Source organism: Medicago sativa, chromosome 7 (genome assembly GCF_051527215.1).
Source record: "Medicago sativa cultivar Bolivia chromosome 7, Bolivia_mono, whole genome shotgun sequence".
Taxonomy (NCBI): Eukaryota; Viridiplantae; Streptophyta; class Magnoliopsida; order Fabales; family Fabaceae; genus Medicago; species Medicago sativa.
Window position 1 is genome coordinate 18,322,859 of NC_140755.1, and position 23,351 is coordinate 18,346,209.

At 33.8% G+C, this 23,351-nt stretch overlaps 1 protein-coding gene and 1 long non-coding RNA gene across 5 annotated transcripts; both read right to left on the minus strand.

The window, feature by feature from the left end:
- Positions 1–2,805: 2,805 nt before the first annotated feature.
- LOC146904758 (uncharacterized) lies at positions 2,806–13,995 on the minus strand. Its single transcript, XR_015019243.1, has 5 exons — positions 13,675–13,995; positions 13,499–13,572; positions 13,111–13,194; positions 12,820–13,005; positions 2,806–2,972 (listed from the first exon to the last, which is right to left on the minus strand). It is a non-coding gene; the product is annotated as an uncharacterized LOC146904758 (long non-coding RNA).
- A 1,787-nt stretch (positions 13,996–15,782) lies between these two features.
- LOC146904759 (putative disease resistance protein At4g27220) lies at positions 15,783–22,164 on the minus strand. Of its 4 annotated transcripts, none has more exons than XM_085727302.1 (4): positions 22,072–22,164; positions 20,285–20,592; positions 19,286–19,369; positions 15,783–18,673 (listed from the first exon to the last, which is right to left on the minus strand). In XM_085727302.1, exons 2-4 carry the CDS (start codon positions 20,556–20,558, stop codon positions 15,981–15,983), a joined length of 3,051 nt encoding a protein of 1,016 aa, XP_085583428.1. In that variant the 5' UTR covers positions 20,559–20,592; positions 22,072–22,164; the 3' UTR covers positions 15,783–15,980. The 4 variants fall into 4 exon arrangements, with proteins under 4 accessions (XP_085583428.1, XP_085583427.1, XP_085583426.1 ...); XM_085727301.1 differs by having other exon boundaries at positions 19,286–19,375; XM_085727300.1 differs by having other exon boundaries at positions 20,285–20,599.
- Between the last annotated feature and the right edge of the window lie 1,187 nt (positions 22,165–23,351).

Genomic DNA, 23,351 nt, shown 5'->3' on the forward strand with positions numbered 1-23,351 from the left:
CCAAATTCAGTTGCTTCTACACTACCGTTGTGGGAGATTAAGATGTCGTTTGACCCGGGTTTTTTTCAACTTCTCTATATTTTTAAGGAGAAGTTAGGCCAAATACAATATCAATTAAGTACTTACTAAAAAAGATACTTTTTTAATGCATAAAATTGAATGGAATGAGCATTGGCCAAAAGTTGTTGAATGCTACTTCAAAAAACTACTTCTCGACAATTTATTTCACAAGCATCTCTCTTCAATACACGTTGGAAACCTTTTCTTTTATTTTTTAATATTATATTTCAATATGTTTTTTTCTTCCATTTAATTTTTTTTGAACTATTCCATTTAATTTTCTTAAGGAAGTTCCATTTAATTTTATTACCTTTTTTTCAAAGGAATTTTATTATCTTTTTATCACTTATATATTTAATTTAAATATCATTTAATCATCACAACCTCACAAATATTTTTATTCACACTGTCATTTAATGATACCAAATATTTTTATTTTCTTTCTTTAACCTCGCAAATATATACACACACACATTAGCGTTTAGAGTAATACTTTATGTGTGTCTTTTTTTTTGTTACGCTAATGCGTATAATTTTTTTGTCGTTGCATAATACGTACGATTAATTTCATAAAATTTTGATTTTAATTAAAAGTAAAATTGTAGATGTCTTTTCTTCAAAAATGGTATAGATGCCTAAAAAAATTATACTTATATGCATATCTTTTTCTTTTTCAAAAAAACTAAACATATATGTTTCCATGACACCAACAATGTAAGAAATATAAATTCTTACATTTAAATATGGTATTCTTATAATATAAATTCTTATCTTTTTGAAAGACACCAAAAATATAGTATTCTTATAACGAAATTTATTATAGAGTATAATTGAAATAGAAAAAACCAACTATTTTGATATTATTTAAGTTATTATTTCAGGCTCCTTAAATTGTTTCTTCTATTCAAATATTTAACAAGTCATTTATATGATGATACATATTTGTATTCATGTTACACAAAATAAACGTTATTGAGTAAATATAGTATTTGTAAAAAAAATATCATTTATTTTAAACATTTTTTTAATTATTATGTTAATTCATAATAAATTCAAAGTTTTGTCCTCGTGAGTTTAACTCAATTGATAGGAACAATGCATAAATATATGCCAAGTCCAGGGTTCGAACCGCGGACACCATAAACAAAATAATAAATTCAAAGTTTGTACAATATTTTGCCAAACAACATTTAACTTAAAAATAACTTTAAAATTAAAAAAACAAAGAAAGCAAACAACTTTAGCTTCTTTCTTAAAGGCCTTTATTTTAACTTTGTTTTGAAGTAACTTTTAGACTGTAAAAAACCTTGGTCAAACGGTATCTAAGTTCAGATGGGAACACTGTTCACTTTCTTCTTCATAAGAGATCATTTTCTTCCTTTTTTCATGGTTCTGAGATCATGCATGACTTGAGTTGACTGATTTTTGTGGCTTGAGGTGTTCATTTTTCGACATTGTTTTCGTTTTTGCTTCATCATACGTGGTTTTCTTCCTTTTTTCACGATTCTGCATTTTAATGGTTATTTTTTTTCAGCTGTTAATTATGTACCAGAAATTGTTATGTTGCATGGCGGTAGAAAAATCTTCCTTTGTTATGTGGAGTATATAGTAGAGGTCATGATGATTGAATTTTAGCTCATGGTAAGGTTTTGACACAATTTTTATTTTAGCTTCTGATACTATAGTTGTAAACAAATTGATGCGTTTGGGTTATTTTAGTTTTTATGAGTAATCCTAAAGGTGTAACAATTTTCATATTTGGTTTATTCTTTCCTATATCATTGAGCCGTACGAAAGTTGATTGGTGTAAATTTGTTTTGGTCATATCATTGAAGTCCAGAAAGTTGATGATAAGGAAATTTGTCCATTTGAGATCAGGTTGATTTGATGATACAAAAATTGATCACATAGAAATATGTTAGCTTCTTTCGATATCAGAATGAACAAAGGGAATACAATTAAATGATGTATTATTGTATTTCTATATAGAACTTTCAATGTCAAGGGATTATGACTACATTAAGGATCTCAAAAATGATTTGGATATTTGGAAAATAGGATTTGGAGTGCTGGATTCTTGGATTGTGACTGGTAGTAATGAGAATCAACATATGAAGCTCATTTTTTGTTATGCAAAGGTTAGATGAGTTAGTTAATATTTGTTGTAATTTCCTTTATGATTTATCAATGTTACTTAGTGTACATTTTGATTTATTTATATTTTTTGGTTTCTTTCTCGGATTTAGGGTGATCGAGTTCATGTAATAACTCGATATAGAGAATTGGTGCATTGGAAGGCTTTGATCGAGGAAAACAAGACTTATGATTTGTATAATTGTCATGTGTTTGATAATGACATTGCATTTAATCCCTTTAAGGTTGTTTTTGGTTATGGTACAAAGGTGCAGAAGTATGACAAGTTAACTAATGTTCTTACTCATGAATTTCGCTTTAAGTCATTTAAGGAAATTCAAGATGGAAAATTCAAAATTGACGTTTTATATGGTATAGTTATGTGCTTTAATTTATTTCTGTGTTTTCGTAATGTTCTAATATATGTAAAAAAAAAAGTTTAAGAAATCATCGGGCTTCTTCATGAGATTGTCAAGACAACGCCAATTGGGACTGGAAAGAAACCATGTACGAACATTATGTTGAAAGATAAAAGGTATTTGTAACACCCATACTAGAAATTGCCTAGGATATCTAGTATGCTCGTTAAACTTGGCATTGGATACATCAAAATTACAATAATAAAATTTCTTCCGAACATATCATAAAACTACTTGTCTATACATTTAAAATAGTACCACTGACGTGTACAACATACATGCAATGACAAGTAAATATAATTGTCCAGCTTCTTCATCTACTTCATCACGAACTGCCCTGCTTGCGATCCACCTGTGTCTCTGAAATAAAATAAAAGGGATTGGGGTGAGACGGGATGTCTCAGTGAGTTCCACCTATCCTAGGCTGTAGGCAATCTCAGGGAACCTAGGATCGCCATTTGTCTCTAAACTCAACCATTTGGGTTTATGCAGTTTTATCATGCATAACTGAGCGATCGGGGGATAACTAGGATCGCTGTCTAAAAGACTGATATAATCCTGATACTAATACTCAACTCATAATCATAATTATAATCATATTATGTTAGAAATGTTAGCGTTGAACAAACAATATTATCTGAGTTGATTTTACGAATAAACCCAGGTGGAGTAACCCCGGAATTTATTCCTCTGATAACCGGTAATAATTCCAACTGGCGGGAACCCAACTGACGGGGATACCGGACTCCTCTGATTATTGTGGGGTCATCCTCACGGATAGTGCCCGTTCCAACTGGCGGGAACCTTTCGTATCCAACTGGCGGGATAGCGAAAGCCACATCTTAAACATGTTTTAATATTATAACTTGAACTGATTCCTAATAATTGAGTTAATCCTCAAGTCCACTACTAACAGGGAGCCAGAGAGGAATAACTTATCTTAACTGATTTCCTTGTAGTAATAACATTCTGAGTCTAATAATAAAGACGTAGTAATTTCGTCTTTATTCTGAAATTAATTCTAATACTAACCTATTCAGGTTCTAGGCATATCGTTGTCATATGCCATTCCTAAAAGGTTATAAGATTTTCCCCATATCCTGATAATTCAAATTCGACTAATTAAGCCGAACTTTCACACTTAGGATTCTTTTCTTTCCAATGATTGGAAATCTATCCATGAATAATTTGTTTCAATGGCTAATTTACTCTAAACATTCTTTCACACAAATAAATATACACTATGGTAGTATATGATTAGAAGATATTCATAATACAATTTCGGCTACATATTCGATAAAAATGAGAATTTAGAGTCTTAGCCAAACCAAACCATCATATCACTTTAAAAGTATAATTTATATTAGCTAAGAGTCGAAATAAAGTAATAAAATGTAACACCCATACTAGACGTATCTAGAAAGTCTAGCATGTGTATTAGTTTAGTACTGGATACATTAAAATTTACAACAATACAACTACGAATGAATATGCATATACAACCAAATGCGTTCGTACATAATGATACAACTCAACTTTTCAAATTTATAATGAATGTGTCCTTGCATATCCATCTCATCCTGCAGCTGGTACGAACGAACACTTGTCGCATCATCCATTCGGCTACTAGCTAGCTAATCCAACCTGTTTATCTGAAACAAATAAGGATTGGGATGAGACATAATGTCTCAGTGAGTTCCCCTAAATCCTAGGCTATAGGCAACCTCAGAGGAAACCTACGGTCACCACGTGTCTAAAATACAACCTGCCGGTTGGTTATACGTGTGTGGGGACTTGCATACTTAGACGGTCGTGCATACTAGGGCCGTCATAGTCTTATCTCACTTGTTATAGGCTTCACTTCCTATACGTGTCATGGCGGTCGAGGGGAATCTAAAACCGCAATGCCAAGAATACGCTCTACGTATCAAGGCCTAAACATACAATAATCATAACACGATTCTAAACCGGACGATTAGGGAAACCTAAGATCGTCATCGGCATATCTTTATCTATTTGCTCTGATGCATAATACGATGTTTCTAACAACGTATCATATCCTTGCTATCATTCTAGTTTTGACGATCTACGTCTATGTTCTATTAACTCTTGACGATCTACGTCATGGCTCTACTAATTCTTGACGATCTACGTCAAGGCTCTATGACATAACATAAATATGTCTAATAAATATGCACAGTCAGATTCATTCATAAAGTTAGCGTTTAACAAACAAACATTATCTGAGTTCATTTTACGGAAAGCCCCGAGTGGAGTAACCCCGAGCGCAATCCCTATCTATCCGATGGAAACCTGTCTAAGGTATAACCAACAACACTCCTGCAGTGGCGTGCGAGATCCTTACGGCTAACCCCATTTCACCTAATGGAAACCCCTTGCACCAACCTAGTGTGGACACAAGAGACACGACCACCACATCTAGCTTACTAAGTGACATGCGGGTTCCTCACGGCTAACCCCGTTCCCATCATGAGAACCCCTTGAGCCAACCTAATGTGGTCTCAAGAGACATGGCACCTTTAACTTAACGTCTTTGTCTATAAATGCATGAGTATTAAATCTATAAATGCTATCTCTTTTACCTCGGATTCCTATACGATCCATCTAGAGGTAACCTATATGCTTGCTTAACTTTCTATGTGAAGAGATATCTGATCAATTCACGTCTTGCCATACTCGTATGACACTTAGCTCTTATGCGAAGATAATATTCTATATCACTTCGCGTCTATTCAAGCATACCACTCATGTCTGGCATCCTATTCCTCACTAACTATTCTAGTTCTTGACAAGCTATGTCAAGGCTCTATTTTCATCCCATGTCTGACTCTTTACTACCCGAGTAACTCGGCTAAACTCTCTTGAATCACTCTTGTCATTCATGTTAAGATTGCCATGATTTTCATTTCAAGAATCGTTTGATGTTATGTGCATTGCCTAAATGTTGTTTTGGGGTTACAAAGTTGTAAAACGTTGAAAGAAAAGCATAGGAACGCACCACCGACCCCACACTAAGCCAACAGCCAAAAAGCATGTTGGCTGGTCCAGAGGGCTGCGCTAATAGCGCCCCTGGAGCGTGGCATACCTGAAGAATTTCGCTATTAGCGTAGAATTTCGCTAATAGCGTAGTTCTTCGGGTCTGTGGCACCAAATTCCCAATTTTAACCCAAAACTGATCCTACTTGATCCTGCAATGCACCATAATCATCCAGTAACATGTATATACATTTATAAACTTATTTCATGGCAATTTAACATGGAATCAACAAGAATTTCTCAAAGAGGCATTAGGGTTCTAAACCTCTCATAAACATAAATCTATACTTGAACATGAAATTACTCAACCCAAGGGAAGGTAAACTATCTATAGAACTCACCTAACATATTCCCTTGCTTTCCTTCAAGATCCAAGCTCAAACCCTAGCTTTCATCCCAAAAATCATGCTTTGATCCTTCCTCCACTAGTTTCTTGCTTGTTAAGCTGCCTTAATCCATGTTTTAGAGGAAGTTTGGATGATTAAGAGAGGAGAGGGAGGCGAATTTCCAGAGAGAAAGAGGAGAGAAATGTTTTCCCAAAAACCTAGAGAGAGAAAGTGAAGTGGGAAATGAGGGAAAATGGCCCTTGTGGCCTTATATAGTCACTTGCGACGTTTTACCACTTTGCCCTTCGCCTTAGTCGTGTTTACCTGACACTGACACATAAGCCCATGCTTGATTGATATTACTCATTAATATCTTTCGTTGTACTTAACATTCTTCACCAAAATCACTCTCCATGAATCTTAGTCCTCTGATACATTTAACAGTTGAACTTTCCATTAGCTGACGAGCGGGATGTTACACTCTACCCCCCTTAAAAAATTTCGTCCTCGAAATTTAGAAATCATCTACCAATCATCGTAACCAAAAATTTGTTTCCTTTGGTTTCTGCTATACAATATCTGATCAAAACTACTCTAGGGAGGTTGAAGAATACTTTTCTCAACAAAACATGCAATTCTCCCTCTTTCTTATTCTGCATATAATTGAATATGGTCTCTTCAATCTTACTATCTTTATAAAAATTACCGAACTGTCTTGAAACACCGTGTTCAAAACACGCTCTTTCTACAAGTGGACTGATTATCCTGAATCCATAACTTATCTATTGAGCATAACCATGCATCTAGGTAACCTTCCATTATCTAAAACACTCAGGATTTGCCTTTAAACTGGAGTTCTACTGATATCCAGGTTTGCCCTGCAGTGCTTACTTGTATCTATACCACTTCTATGTATACATCTTATCATGCATACCTAATCTTTCTTACCGCACCTTGCGATTTATGCTTCTTACTGATGCTACTTATCTTGATGATTCTACTCATCTCTAATCATAGTCTTATGAAACTTTTCTATCTCTTCATAATCTCCCTGTACTGCAATTCATGGGTAACTTGTCTAGCTTGGCATGAAGAAGTGAAATCAACCACACCGATTCATCTGACAATCTATTAACCTATCTGGCGGTCCACATACTCTTGGAACTTTCTACTAAGTCCATTTGCACTTACATCGGACACTCTAAGCACAAATCCGTGCATCCCGCATGACATTAGTATCACATGGCATTGTCATTCATTCATAAAACTTTACCCTCTATAGTTTCTGCATACTTACTAGCGCCACTGCTTGTTAGTTAATAACGATACTCTTTCTAGCTTTTGTTTCTAAGAGTTTCTAAACTTTGGTACATAGGTTCTTGGAACGAATAGATACGTGACTAGAAAAATATCACTTTAAAACTGAGTCTATACTAGTACTGCAGAACCACAGGACGAGTCTTTATATCTGAAAAAAAAAAAAGGTTTTATGACTCTCCTTCACACTTGTCTCTAACAAGCTGGTTCTGAAGTCTGTACGTCTTAAGTGAGCTTACTCGCTTACGACGTATCTCATCTGTTTTAACAATGTGAAATTTCATGTTTTTAAAATAAACATCGTTCCCAAGTTCCTCAATACCAATCTTATCTTTGAAAGTTATAAAATCGTGGCTTGATACCATTCTAGAAAGTATCGTTATCATTTAACAAGTATGGTGTAAGAGGGTATGTACTTCGTCAGGCATAACTCATCAATCGTACTCCATTAACATAGCACATACTCTTTCTGTCTGACCAACAGCTCTTCTACGAATTAGACATCACCAAAAAGGCAACTCGATTAATTCATCTGTGTTAACTCTAGTCTTTCTCATCTTACCTGAGTGAAGATGCTTTCTTTAAACTTTTACTTTAATCATTACTGGCTGCATAAGCATCTATACTTAACATAACGAGAACTCCTCGCTTTCCACATAATACTTCTCACTGAAATGGTATTTCTATCTCGAACATTTTTCACAAAGATTCTTACTACAAAATTCCATGTTCCATGGCTACTGTTCGCAACTTAATTAATTAATTAACTTCCGTTGCACTACTCTGATTCCCACCGGTTGGCTTCAACCAATACTCTGATCCGTTGAGACGAGTGAACTTTATTCTTCTTCTATTATTACATTAATATCTGCTTGAACTCTGCTCGATACTTCTATGTCGCATGCTACTCTGCAACCTCGTTCTACACTTTGCTGGTAAGATTGAATCTCAAGGAGACTTACCTCTGGACATATCAATGTCATACTTACTCTTATTCTTGAGGACCTTAACTCAAGGAGCATATCTGTGCTATTACATACCTACTATTCCATGAATCGTTCTTACAACTTTCCATGGTAAACTTATCTTGCACTCGGACATACTTCCTTATGCATCTAACGTTGTAGCTTCGTATCTCGCACACTATGTTTTGCTTAATCCTTCCTGTGCTTGCTCGTTAATTTTCCTTTCTAAGAAAATTTCGTAAATTAGCACACGGGTCATTGACGTTGATGATTTACAACTATATAAAACATACATTGAATCTAGGTCCCAGTCGTTAGTCTAAATTCACAGAACGAGTTGACAACACATACGTGCCATCAAGTTTTTTTTTTTTTGTTCTAGTGAGTTTAGCCCAAACTACACGAGTCGTAACAGACCGGTACCTACAAAAATTCATTTGAATTTCAAAAATGTCAACTTCAATCACCCTTATGTGTATATCTTTCTAAAATCATGTAAACTTTACAACTTAGCATCCTAACGAGCCTTCGCAAGTTCATCAAGCAAAACATAGATTCGAGGGGTACTCTTAACTCTGCGAAATCCAAAATCCTCGTGATTTCATATGACTTTGCACCATTTAACTTCTTGCTTTATGCCTTCACATCTGTGACTTCCATTCTAGATATTGGTGCCTCTAAACTCTTGGTCTAAACGCATTCTTATTTCTTGACACATTAACTTCCAAAGTCACGTTAAACCGGATCGATTTTCGTTGATGGTTGCCCATGCCTTTTTCCCTTTTGAAAACTTTAGGGGGTGATATGCATTCGTCACTCGATATATAAAAAAAACAATTTCTCATTGCATAACAGATGGTGAAGACAACTCTCCAATAGTCACTGCATTCCCTAGAGACGAACTGAAGAAAAAAAATTTCGCTCCGGGTTCGCTATTGATGAGTTTCTTTAGCTCAATTTTTCAAAACATACTTTGCATAAAAAAAATATTTTTTTTCTCAAGTAAATCAATGCACATCAGTCATTTCGAACATCTAAAATTTATTCTTCTACATATGCATGGCAAGCATCAACCTAATTCGATACAATTCTCGGCACTTTAGAAACTGATGATTCATTCCTGATAACATAAAACTTTCACTGAATCTTTTTCTACTACGAGTAGCTTACTTCTCTGCGTTGCCGCTTAACGTAGCTTCCCGAACACTATAACTTCATTCACTTTGAACATTCAAGTCCATAATCTCAATAACATAACGCTAATCCTGAGAGTCCACTAATTCCGTCAACATACATCAACTCCTCTCTATCTTGTAGCTTTGCGCTTAATTTCTGGAATGCAATTCCGTTGTAACTACGACCCTTACTGAAGCTTCAGGTCCTGCTAAGATATTTCCATATCCTTCACTTACGGGTATACGAAGTATCATCAACAACTTATCCAACGCTGTCTAAGCGCCCCTTCTTAACATTACTTTACAGTCCCGGAGGATTTATACTTCTACTGGCTTAGTTCACCGGCCATCTACTGGCACGATCAACTTCTTACTAGTACTCATTCCGAGTTCTTACTTCTGAGTTCACACTTCCCAGTGCATCTTCTTCACATACTTCGTTCCTCCAGGGTCCTATTCAGCTCTCAGGCATCCATTCTAATCGTCGAATGCTAAATTGAGTTGATCAGGCTCAACTAACATCAACAACTAGAACGTTTTACCCGGAACCCAATGGTCCCACTACCTTTGTTGTAACTTAATGACCCAAGGCACGGTCTGAATCGACCTGCTCTGATACCAAATGTAACACCCATACTAGACGTATCTAGAAAGTCTAGCATGTGTATTAGTTTAGTACTGGATACATTAAAATTTACAACAATACAACTACGAATGAATATGCATATACAACCAAATGCGTTCGTACATAATGATACAACTCAACTTTTCAAATTTATATTGAATGCGTCCTTGCATATCCATCTCATCCTGCAGCGGGTACGAACGAACATTTGTCGCATCATCCATTCGGCTACTAGCTAGCTAATCCAACCTGTTTATCTGAAACAAATAAGGATTGGGATGAGACATAATGTCTCAGTGAGTTCCCCTAAATCCTAGGCTATAGGCAACCTCAGGGGAAACCTACGGTCACCACGTGTCTAAAATACAATCTGCCGGTTGGTTATACGTGTGTGGGGACTTGCATACTTAGACGGTCGTGCATACTAGGGCCGTCATAGTCTTATCTCACTTGTTATAGGCTTCACTTCCTATACGTGTCATGGCGGTCGAGGGGAATCTAAAACCGCAATGCCAAGAATACGCTCTACGTATCAAGGCCTAAACATACAATAATCATAACACGATTCTAAACCGGACGATTAGGGAAACCTAAGATCGTCATCGGCATATCTTTATCTATTTGCTCTGATGCATAATACGATGTTTCTAACAACGTATCATATCCTTGCTATCATTCTAGTTTTGACGATCTACGTCTATGTTCTATTAACTCTTGACGATCTACGTCAAGGCTCTACTAATTCTTGACGATCTACGTCAAGGCTCTATGACATAACATAAATATGTCTAATAAATATGCACAGTCAGATTCATTCATGAAGTTAGCGTTTAACAAACAAACATTATCTGAGTTCATTTTACGGAAAGCCCCGAGTGGAGTAACCCCGAGCGCAATCCCTATCTATCCGATGGAAACCTATCTAAGGTATAACCAACGGCACTCCTGCAGTGGCGTGCGGGATCCTTACGGCTAACCCCATTTCACCTAATGGAAACCCCTTGCACCAACCTAGTGTGGACACAAGAGACACGACCACCACATCTAGCTTACTAAGTGACATGCGGGTTCCTCACGGCTAACCCCGTTCCCATCATGAGAACCCCTTGAGCCAACCTAATGTGGTCTCAAGAGACATGGCACCTTTAACTTAACGTCTTTGTCTATAAATGCATGAGTATTAAATCTATAAATGCTATCTCTTTTACCTCGGATTCCTATACGATCCATCTAGAGGTAACCTATATGCTTGCTTAACTTTCTATGTGAAGAGATATCTGATCAATTCACGTCTTGCCATACTCGTATGACACTTAGCTCTTATGCGAAGATAATATTCTATATCACTTCGCGTCTATTCAAGCATACCACTCATGTCTGGCATCCTATTCCTCACTAACTATTCTAGTTCTTGACAAGCTATGTCAAGGCTCAATTTTCATCCCATGCCTGACTCTTTACTACCCGAGTAACTCGGCTAAACTCTCTTGAATCACTCTTGTCATTCATGTTAAGATTGCCATGATTTTCATTTCAAGAATCGTTTGATGTTATGTGCATTGCCTAGATGTTGTTTTGGGGTTACAAAGTTGTAAAACGTTGAAAGAAAAGCATAGGAACGCACCACCGACCCCACACTAAGCCAACAGCCAAAAAGCATGTTGGCTGGTCCAGAGGGCTGCGCTAATAGCGCCCCTGGAGTGTGGCATACCTGAAGAATTTCGCTATTAGCGTAGAATTTCGCTAATAGCGTAGTTCTTCGGGTCTGTGGCACCAAATTCCCAATTTTGACCCAAAACTGATCCTACTTGATCCTGCAATGCACCATAATCATCCAGTAACATGTATATACATTTATAAACTTATTTCATGGCAATTTAACATGGAATCAACAAGAATTGCTCAAAGAGGCATTAGGGTTCTAAACCTCTCATAAACATAAATCTATACTTGAACATGAAATTACTCAACCCAAGGGAAGGTAAACTATCTATAGAACTCACCTAACATATTCCCTTGCTTTCCTTCAAGATCCAAGCTCAAACCCTAGCTTTCATCCCAAAAATCATGCTTTGATCCTTCCTCCACTAGTTTCTTGCTTGTTAAGCTGCCTTAATCCATGTTTTAGAGGAAGTTTGGATGATTAAGAGAGGAGAGGGAGGCGAATTTCCAGAGAGAAGGAGGAGAGAAATGTTTTCCCAAAAACCTAGAGAGAGAAAGTGAAGTGGGAAATGAGGGAAAATGGCCCTTGTGGCCTTATATAGTCACTTGCGACGTTTTACCACTTTGCCCTTCGCCTTAGTCGTGTTTACCTGACATTGACACATAAGCCCATGCTTGATTGATATTACTCATTAATATCTTTCGTTGTACTTAACATTCTTCACCAAAATCACTCTCCATGAATCTTAGTCCTCTGATACATTTAACAGTTGAACTTTCCATTAGCTGACGAGCGGGATGTTACATAAAATCCAACAATTCTCACTTTCCGGAATGTTAGCCGAAATTGCATATTTATTCATACTCACGTAAAACTTATCATAATAATTTTCCTCTAACTCCTACATTACCATAAGCATATTTATCAACATAAAAACTATTTTAGAGTACACTAGCAAGGGTGTGAACCTTAATCATAATATCACTAAATTATGTTCTAATGTACCAAATCATGTTCTATTATTCTAAAGTCATAATTTTAACTACCCAAAGGGAAGTTTCTAACTAAAAGGAACTCACCTTATCTTATTCCAAACTCTGGAACAATTATAAGCATCAATTGAGCATCTTCGCCACTGCCTCTATTCGGTCATCCGAATAGCAGTCCAAAACTGCAACCGCTTAATTCATCACCAACTTGAATCTCGGTTCAGCACAAAATCCTACTTCTGCCCTCAACTTCAAAATTATCTACAGACTTCAATACTGGACCAAAATCAGTGAAACGGGTGCCAAAACGTCCGAAATTTCGTTAGCTAACCATAGCAACAACAACCACTTGATTCGGAGTTACAGGGAGAGAGTTCTTACCATTTTAGTGGAGTCCTGTTCCAAACCCGTAACAGTTTTTCCAGCAGAAATTCACAACTTCAAACGCACTTTCTGAGTTCGTTCCTAATCCGAAACATACAAAATTTATATCCAAACTGAAGGGAATTAAGCATAGAATCCAAAAATCCAATAGTTACTCAATTATGGATTACACAACAGCATATATGAGCCAATGAAGATCATGCGAATATTCGTCTCAAAATCATGAATTTCAATTATAACTACTTATAGCAACAAACACAACTCAAAATACATCAATAACAACTTATCAAGGTTGTTAAATCACTTTTCCATAATAATTCTCTTAAGTTCCATGCTTCTTCTTTCAATCCATTTCTCCAAAAATTCAACTTACTAGTAAACTCACCATGAATGTCATTCATAAGCTCCTTATGCATCAAACAACTCACCACCACCACCACCACAACATATATTGCATTCCTAGACATTGAATTAAACAATTTTAACAAAAGTAGCATTAGAGGTGAGGTGGATAGATTGATTTTCATGGAAAAGGAAGAGAAGAAAGAGCTTGACACTTACTTAATGTTCATTCCATCATGGGTACTCCAAAAGCTAGCTTATTTGATGATTTCCATGAGATTGGGGCCAAAATGAAGATTATGAATGGTAATGGGAGAAGGGGCTGCTTTTGCTTCAAGGAGAGGGAAAGATGAATTTTGCTTGCTAAACACTTGTAATAGCACCACAAGGAACCTATTTGTTGCTTAATTTTGATGATTTCATGAAGAAATGAAAAATTTGTGATAGAGAGGGTTGAAGAAGATGATGGCCGATGGGTTTTAGAGAGAGAAGGGGAAGAAATTATGGAAATGTTTTAGAGAGAGAAATGGATGGAATTGTGTGGAAAATTTTAGAATTTTCCTATTAAACAATCTCTTGGTGGGCAAATACCCATTTTGCCCTTGCTTAAAATCTCATAGATAATTTGAAAATAGCTGACACAGATAAATGACAAATGGCAGTGTTGTTAAGCGGGATATTACAGTATTATTTTCTAATTTGTCAGCATCAGATGATAGGATTTTGTATAAGTTTGATAATGTCCTGAAAGATGTATTTCCTTATGCAGTGGGAATATAATTGATGTAACACTATGGGAAAAATACTTCGTAGCTTTATCATTTACCATCTATTTACCTTAAGTTCTTTGCTTCCATTTTGTAGTCACTGACAACCCAAATAGATGTAACAATTGGTTAGGATCGAGGCTGCTCATCAACCTACATCATCCGGTTGTTGAGAAGTTTAAAACTTAGTAAATTTGCATTATAATTTCACAATACAGTGTTAGAGTAACTTATTATTTCACAATCTGTTTGATTGTTTTTTGACCATGTTTCTTGAATTGTTGTCGTGACCTTAACACTTCTCAAGCTCAGAGTCAAAAATTCAGTCAGAACTTAAGTCAGAGTTCGGATTCTTCTCAACATACTTCGTACAACGATTTTTTCAATCTATCTCAAGTTAGGCCGATTGCTGAATTTATAAACTTAGTCAAGGTCTGCTTTATTTATGCACAAACATGCTTTGAGTTTTTTACGCACAAATTAAAAAATACATATTGCATTATTATTTATTTCATGTGCATAATTTGTGTTAGGATACATACCGCATCACTATTTGAAAAACAACTAAATTCAATCCTAACCAGTTTGGATGGTATTATGAGAGTTGCACCAAATGTTCGAAGACATCAATATCAAATAGTGATAGCTATAGATGCACATGCAGGAGTGATGCTTAATTTCCATTTGTTTCAACAATGTTAATTGGTCAACGGGGTACATTTAATGCACATGCATGCATTTATCTAGACTTTATAGGAAGATAATAAGAAGATAAATTAGAAGTCATGATACATTTTCTTTAGCTTAAAATCAGTTATGCTACCTTCATATTATAAATTATACGTAACTATATTCGCATACATCTTATCCATGTTAATATGCATTAGACTAATATTGCAGTTATTTTCCTATTTAGCATTTCCCAAACTAGGTGTCAAGAACAATTCTGAAAGGAAAGCGCAAAACAATCACTCTCATTGATGACCAGACACAGAGAAAGTATAAGTGTCGCCTCTATGCAATTAGAATCCATTGATTATAGGTATTTAATATGCTTGCTTTTTTTGTTTGCATAATCACTATAGCCAAATATGATTTAATTTTTGATGATGCCGTTTATTTGTTTATAGTGTTTCTTCAATAATTTTCGTGAATTTTGCAGTTTTCAAACTCAGAGTCATAGCTTCAAGCTTGATAAAAAAAATTAGAGAGAAACTCAACGAAATCCAATATTTTTTTTAGGCCTAAATTGTAACAAAAATAAGTTTAAACAAATTTTTAATTATTTTATCAATCATCACAATTTCACAAATATTAATCTCTATTCAAGACTTGGTAAAACTTTCATAAATATTTTGATAAAGATTTATAATGTTTGTGAAATATTCATTAATTTGCTCATTTTTCCTTTGAAACAATTTTTTTTACAAGATACGTTATTAAACCCGTGCGAAGCACGGGTTTGTAACTAGTATTTGGGGAAAATGATAAAAGAAAAAAGCAAAACAATCACAAAGGTTAAAAAGGAGTTAATCAACAAACGGAAAGGAGATTAGAACTTATAAGAAAAAGGCATGCTATTGCAAATTTTCACATCGTTCTGTTTATAAAAAAGTAACGAACTCAATACAAATTGTACCGTTGACAAGTAATAATTTATAAAAAACAAAAAAAAAAGTAATCTAATATTTTGTACAAAGTTCAACGTCAAAATGTAATCAGACATTAATTAACAACACAAACCAAAAATCAGGAATCTCAACATCTCTGAATGGTTGGATACCTTTCTAAATTTGGACAGTAACTGATTTCCACTTTTCGTGAAGATCCACATAATATACTCCCATTGCACACGATCCTCAATTCGGGTAAATTGTCCAAGGATAATAGGGTCAACTTAGGAAGTGAAATGATGGTTCTGTCATCGTCATCACTGTTGCTCACTGTAAATATCTCTTTCATTGAATCACATTCCATTACCTTAATTGTCTCCAGATTTTGAAGTTGCTGAACTAATTGTGGTGTAAACAACTTCTCTATCAAATGGCAATTATAAATACAAAATTGTTTTAGACAAGAGAATATGCCACCTGGTGTCAAAGATTGTCTAACATCAACAACATCTTTACAGACAGCGGTTAAACTTTCCAAATCTTTAAGTTCCAAAACTTCAAGGTTGTGAATCTTGGTGCAAAAGGAACAAGAAGCAGATAAACAAAACAAGCTCTCCAGTTGTTGGCAATCATATGTTCCAATTTGCCTCAAAGAAGAAGTGTTATATGAAAGAGCATCACATAAGCAAACCCAATTATTGTCATGTATATTTAGACATGTAAGGTCTTTAGGCAGTATGTGGGAGAAATAATCACAATCTCCAAATCGCATAGTCTTAGTTTCAGGATCATCAGAATCAAATCTTATCAAACTAACACCATCTTCCCCCCAAACACTTGCAAATGTGAGAATATAGCTTTTGGGCCCAAAACTCATGTCAAGATTTTTTTGCATGTATTGGTTGTGATCTTTGCAGTCAAAGCCACCTCCTAAACATTCTAACATATTCATCCTTTGAATATCTTCAACTTTAATCAAAGCATTGGTATGTTGGAGATTGAGGTATTGTATTTTAGTCAAATTGGATAAAAAAGACCCTGTATCCATATTTAAACACTCGTTACTAGATAGATCAAGCCATTTCAAATTGATTAGTTTTTCCAAGCCTTGTGGTGCTTCCTCAACGAGAGTATTTGAAATGATCAATCTTGACAATGCTTGTAGTTCTCCCAATGGGGGCACATGTTTCAATCTATAACATCGTTTGAGCACTAAGGAAACAAGAGACCTCAACTCACTCAGAGAGTTTGGCAATGATTCTAGCCTTTTATTATAGGATAGATCTAGTATTGATAAACTATTCATATATTTGAAAAAACTCTCAGGAACATGACTAATGGACACTATATTTATAATCAAGGTGGACAACTTTGGACAATTAGGTGACATGCCATCTGGGATTTGTTCTATATCACAATCCCATATATAAACCAACTCTAAATCAGCTGCCCATTCATGTGAAAGAGTTATCTTGGTCAATTCTTTACCCGATTTCACTATAGCATTCCTCTGGCTCTCTTTCCAGATATAACATGCCATATTTCTCAACAAGGGATGTGTGACTACGAAATAATCACTAAAACTAATCAAAGAATGGGATTCAAGCATATCCAATATGGTATTCCCTTCATCAAATATTTCTTCCAAACACTTATTCCCATTTATCAGTTTATTGTCAACAAGCTTCATGATCAACTCATCTTTTGTAATCTCATCCCGACCCCAATCTCTATACCAATCATCATCAGATAATAATGCACAATACAAAAAACAGTTTTGCAAGTTCTTTTCCATCAAATTATCATAGCTAGGCTTTAATACTTTGAAGACTTCTTCCACCTCTTGTCCCATTTCAAATTTTTGAAGTTTATTGAGTGCATGCTTCCATTGATGAATGCCATCAACCCCTTTCATGGTTCTAGCCATCACATTGATTGCAAGAGGTAAACCCTTCAATCTATCTACAATACATCTTGCAATCTTTTTTATTTCATGTGGAAGTATCCTAGGTGTTCCATCATGTCCGAGTTTTAGCATAAACAACTCCCAAGCTTCACTATCATATTTGTACCAACTAAGAGGAAACATCTCTAGTATAGCATATGGTTGGCAATCCATCTGGTGGCATACATGTTTCAAACGAGTTGTTAGAATCACTTTAATGCCATTCACTTTTGGAAGAATGCCCACCTTCTGCAAATCAGTATATTTCCAAACATCATCCAAAATAAGAATTGATTTTCCCTTTTTCTCCAATGCCAAAGACAAGCTGTCAGCTCTAATTCTTTCATCGTCTTCATCAAGCTTCACACCTACTCTTTTTGCTATATCATGTTGTAGTTTTGAGATGCTATAATTGTGAGAAACAGTGACCCAAAACACATCCTTAAAAGTTGCTTTCTTTTTTACTTCATCCTCCACAAGAGTTGCAAGTAAAGTTTTTCCCACTCCTCCCATTCCCCATATGCCAATCACAAAGACTTTGTCATCCTCTAGAAGTTCAAACACTCTCTTGATATTTAAGTCTAATTGTTCCCCAACAAACTCAGTCGACAAAGTGAGAGGCTTCTTTTCCTTGTGTCGTTTCATATTGTCCATCAAATTATTTATCCCACGAATATCATTTAAGTTATTCATCTCATTTGCACTTTCTTTCATAACTTTTAAACCTTCCAGCCAAACATCAACTCTTCGCTTGCGCTTTTTACCCCGAGACTCCAACGATTGCAGCTGTTTTGCAATATCATTTTCCTCACATTCTAAATCAATAACCAATTGTTTTAATTGATCAATCTCACTCTCGGAAACACTTCTGTTACCACCGCTACTGTTCACACCTGCTCCATTGTGTTTGTCATGTTATTATATAATAAAGCTTAATCATTTAAGTGTTTAAATTGTTTACTGGTTTTATATATCGGATAACACTTTTAAAAAAAAACTCAATGTAGTTCTTTTTTAGCAACAAATTTAAAATAAAAAAAAAATCAACGTACCTCTGTTTTTTTACTCAAAAAAGTCAATGTAAACCTTGTTTTTTTTTTTATAAAAACCTAGGTATTATAATTTAATCGATGAATTTAGCAAAAAAAATAAATAAATTTTTAGTATTTAGTTTGTTAAAACTATAAAAATAAATTCGTTTTTAGGCTGAATTCATCAAAGAAAAAAACAATGTTTTAAAAATATTTAAGAAAGAAATTGAAAAAAAAAGTTAATATAAATTACCAGATGGATTTGATGAATTTCATGTTTGATTTATATATTTGATTGGGATTTTTAAAAGAATTTTTAGTGAATTAATGGGATCCATGGATTGTTTTGATCTATAATCCATTACAATTCAAATCCATCCATTTATCATCTTTAATCTATGTACAACAAATTTGGACCACAGTTATCTTAAAATAGAGGAGAACTAAAAATGCACTTCATTGCAATAGTTGTACCTTCAGATAAACTCATGATTTCGGCATTATTTTGATGGTTAACTGAGCTTCTCGTATGAGTGCAAATCACTTCGGGAACACCTTCTGCCACTTTCAATGAAAGATAGAAATTGTCACAAAATATAATGTTTGAAGCGATTTCTACAGAGAATCATTGGATGAGAGGGAAAAAGATAGTAAGAATGGTGGGGAGCATATAAATACATATTGAATATTAGATTGAAAAAGATAGTAAGTTGTGTTCATGATTTTCTTATTTATACAACTCAATAGACTAACTAATTGAACCATTAACAAATTCCTAACTAACCAGATATTAATGAAATTTTTTTAAAGATAAATGTTAGTATGTTAATTGTTATACTCACTCCGGTCCTTATTATAAAAAACAATTGACTTTTTAGGTTCATAGAATAATTACTGTATCTTGTTGTAAATATAGACTAGATACAATACAACACTTAAAAAATGAACCTAAAAAGTCAATTGTGTCTTATAAAAAGGACCGGAGAAAGTATTAATATTATCTCTCTTGTCAGAATTGTTAGTATGTTAATTATTATACTCCTTATTTATTAAAGTAAATTGGTGGAATCAAGAGTAATTAATTTAAGGTATTCATGAAAAAAAAAATTAAATGTTGAAGTGTATTAAATAGAGATAACTATTTTCAATATATTTTTTTGGTCTTGATGATTTATGTCTTTTATTTCTTATAAAAAGAATCGAAGGGAGGTTTCCTTTAAACTCATTTACCTTCTCAGTATTATCTACCTTTTCAGAATTTAAACTTTGAATCTTAAACTCTTTTAATATCTTACTTCAGCCAAATGAGCTACATAAGCCCCTATTAGTAATAAATATTAATTGACATACTTAAACAAGTTCTTTACTAACTTTCTACTGTCTGTATGCTATGCTAGCTAACTCATGAATTGAATATGAAAAGTAAAGGTGTTTAGAAGACAAAAATAATAGTTAAAACAGATTATCATTTACCTTGATCATGTGTTGAATAAAGTCTATTAATCACAGCTTCTGGTGGTGGATTACTTGAAGTGGATGCCATATTCAGAACTCCTTCATTACCAGCCACAGGAGGATAATTGGAGCATCGCCTAATGTTTCCTCCTTTGCCATTCAACCCCAGGTGTGCTTCAATTCTTGAAGCTCCTCCACTAAAGGGACGCTTACAATAATTGCATATCAATTTATTCTCATTTTCTACTCTTGTAACATGTTTCCAGATGTGCTCGTGTTTTCCTCTACCCATGATCAATATCTTTCCGGCAGTCCTCGGTTGAAATCTAAAAACTGAATAAGCATACAACATATATCTTATTATATATGTGCTTCTCTAGATAGTAAATAATGAAGAAAGTATTATTTCTTTATTTCTTTAATATCAGTTTATTTCCACCTGTAATATATATGAAGTCTGAAAAATGACCTTGTAAAAATAAAAACACATTTAACCATGTAATTTGAGATTCTTCCTATTTTTGACCCTCTAATATACATGAAGTCTAGAAAAGTTAGTGGTTGAATTTTTTCAAGATTTTTTGCATGCATATTTAGGACGTTAAACTACAGTTTTCCACGAAAAAATTAGAATTTTTTGACAAGGAAATAATTAATTATGAATTTTCGTTTCCCATAATTATTAATTACTTAAACAATTCATAGTTAATTCATCTCTAGTTTAAAAAATTTAAAATTTAACGATAAAGGTTCTTATGATGTTCTAACCATACTTAAAAAAATTACAGAACAAAATTTGACCTGGAGTATATGCTTACTCATAACAAAATTGCAATTTTGCAAGTTTTGGTTACCAAATCAAATAAATTAAGGCTTATTCCAAATGTCTTTACAAATTGTCAGCTCAAAATTCAATTTTTAGGCCGAGATTTCTCTTAATTTCATTTTTGATTTTTTTGCACTTCAAAAATTTATAATTAATTCGTATCTTGTTGAAAAGTTATAATTTTTTGTGGAACGTCATATTTTAACATTGGCAACATGTCTGCAAAAAATCATGAAAAAATTCAACTTTGAAGTCACTTTTGTGGATTACGTGTATACTAAAGGGTCAAAAATAAGAAGAATTTCAAATTACATAGTTATAATATATGTTTTTTATTTTTACAAGGTCATTTTCCAAAGTTCATGTAAATTACAGGGTTAACCCTTTATTTTAACATTTATTTTCTGGAAAAATCTATAATACCCTCAAGTTTGGTTGAATACCATTCTCATTTTCAGTAGTTTGTAAGAAAATCTAATTCATTCAAACATTCTCTATATCTGCTATATAATCCCATTTCTATTTATAAAAAAAAAAAAAAAAAAAAAAAACTCAGTACCACATAGTCATTAATCTCTGTTTTTTTTTTTTTTATAAAGATACCACATAGTCTCTCTGTACATCTCATATTATGTTCACTAGGCAACTCAGTTAAATTAATCATTCAGCCTAGTTACTCAGTATGCAATGATTTTCAGATCCAACAATAAATAAATTAAATAAAATTAATTAAGTCCAGTCAAAAAAATATGTATTTAATTAATTGAAAGAACATACTCTCTGCGATCTTTTTGTGAATTAAACTAAATCCATCAATTTTTGTGGATTAATTTGTGATAAAGAATATGATTAGGAGTAAATTGTACGGCGAGTAGTTGAGAGTAGTTTTTTTATTTTTTATTTTTACAATAGTAGTAAAGACTAAAGAGTAGATGATAAACCAAATTTCAAGAGAAGAGAAGGGAGAAGAAAAATGTACCAAAGAGAAGGCTTTCCAAAAACAGCAGCAAAAAACTATTGTTATTATCTCTAAATTTTTGAAGTGATGATGATATATCAGAAACACAAACATGAAGCATGAGACTCTCAACGATTGGATTTTAAAGGGAATGAGCAGCCGTGGACCCCATAAAAACAGTGAACAAATTTTTTTTTTGAAAGAAAAACAGTGAACAATTTGATATTCGTAGAACTTGCATATCACCTCACCTCCTCGATCATTTATCACTGCTAGTATTTTTTACACGTAATTGTTCAATTATGTATCTTCTGCTGGTATTTTGTACACGTAATTATGTATCTTCATAGACAGTTAAAATTGTAAATTGTTAATTAGATTCATTTATATAGCTTAGTTTATTATTAAATGTGTCATAGGAAGATTAATTTTGTTCACGTGAGCCCAACTCATTTAATAGAGACAATGTAATTGTAGAAGTTCAAATTCTGTAGTAAAATTATACACTCCGTCTTCAATTATATCATTTTTCGAAGAAAAAAATTGTCATAAACTATATGTCATTTTTCAATATCAATACCAATGAAGTATACAAAATTAAGGACAATTACATGCTGATTCACATTTAAGTATACCAATGAAGTTGACCGTGAATCAGCATGTAATTTACTATTCGTTCCAATATGAAGATATCTTTATCTATTTATTACTTTATTTTCTTTCTATTCTTTCATTTATCTTTTCCACATGATTTATTAAGGACGATTTTGTAAAACAACTCATAATATATCTTTCCGACACAAAATTAATTAAATTTTTTTAATACGTATGAAATGTCCAAAACATCATATAATTTGGAACGAAGTGTTAGTAATTAAACAACTTGATTAAAATAAAAAATAGTAATTTTGAAGAAAAGGAAAATATGTTTTTCCAAAATGGAACATATATGAAAAGGTAAAACAAAAAATAGACCAACAAAATAACAAAACCGAAGACTTTGTATAGAAGACTTCAAATGAATAACCTCTCAAAACTTCAAATGAATAAAAATGCTACATGCATTATTTATTTTTATAAACAATATAGTTCATGCATTTGTTAACCTTTACTTTTTGGCTTTTAACTTTAAACACTAGGACCCCCTGCATGTGGGTATTGTCCAACCAAAGTAAAAGTAAAAAGCAAAAAGCAATTTTGAATTATTAGCCTACTTTCATACGGTACATTAAATAAATGTAAGGGTGCTTTTTTTTCTTTCAAATAGTAAAGTTATGATATGAAGGGGTACTGATTTTGAA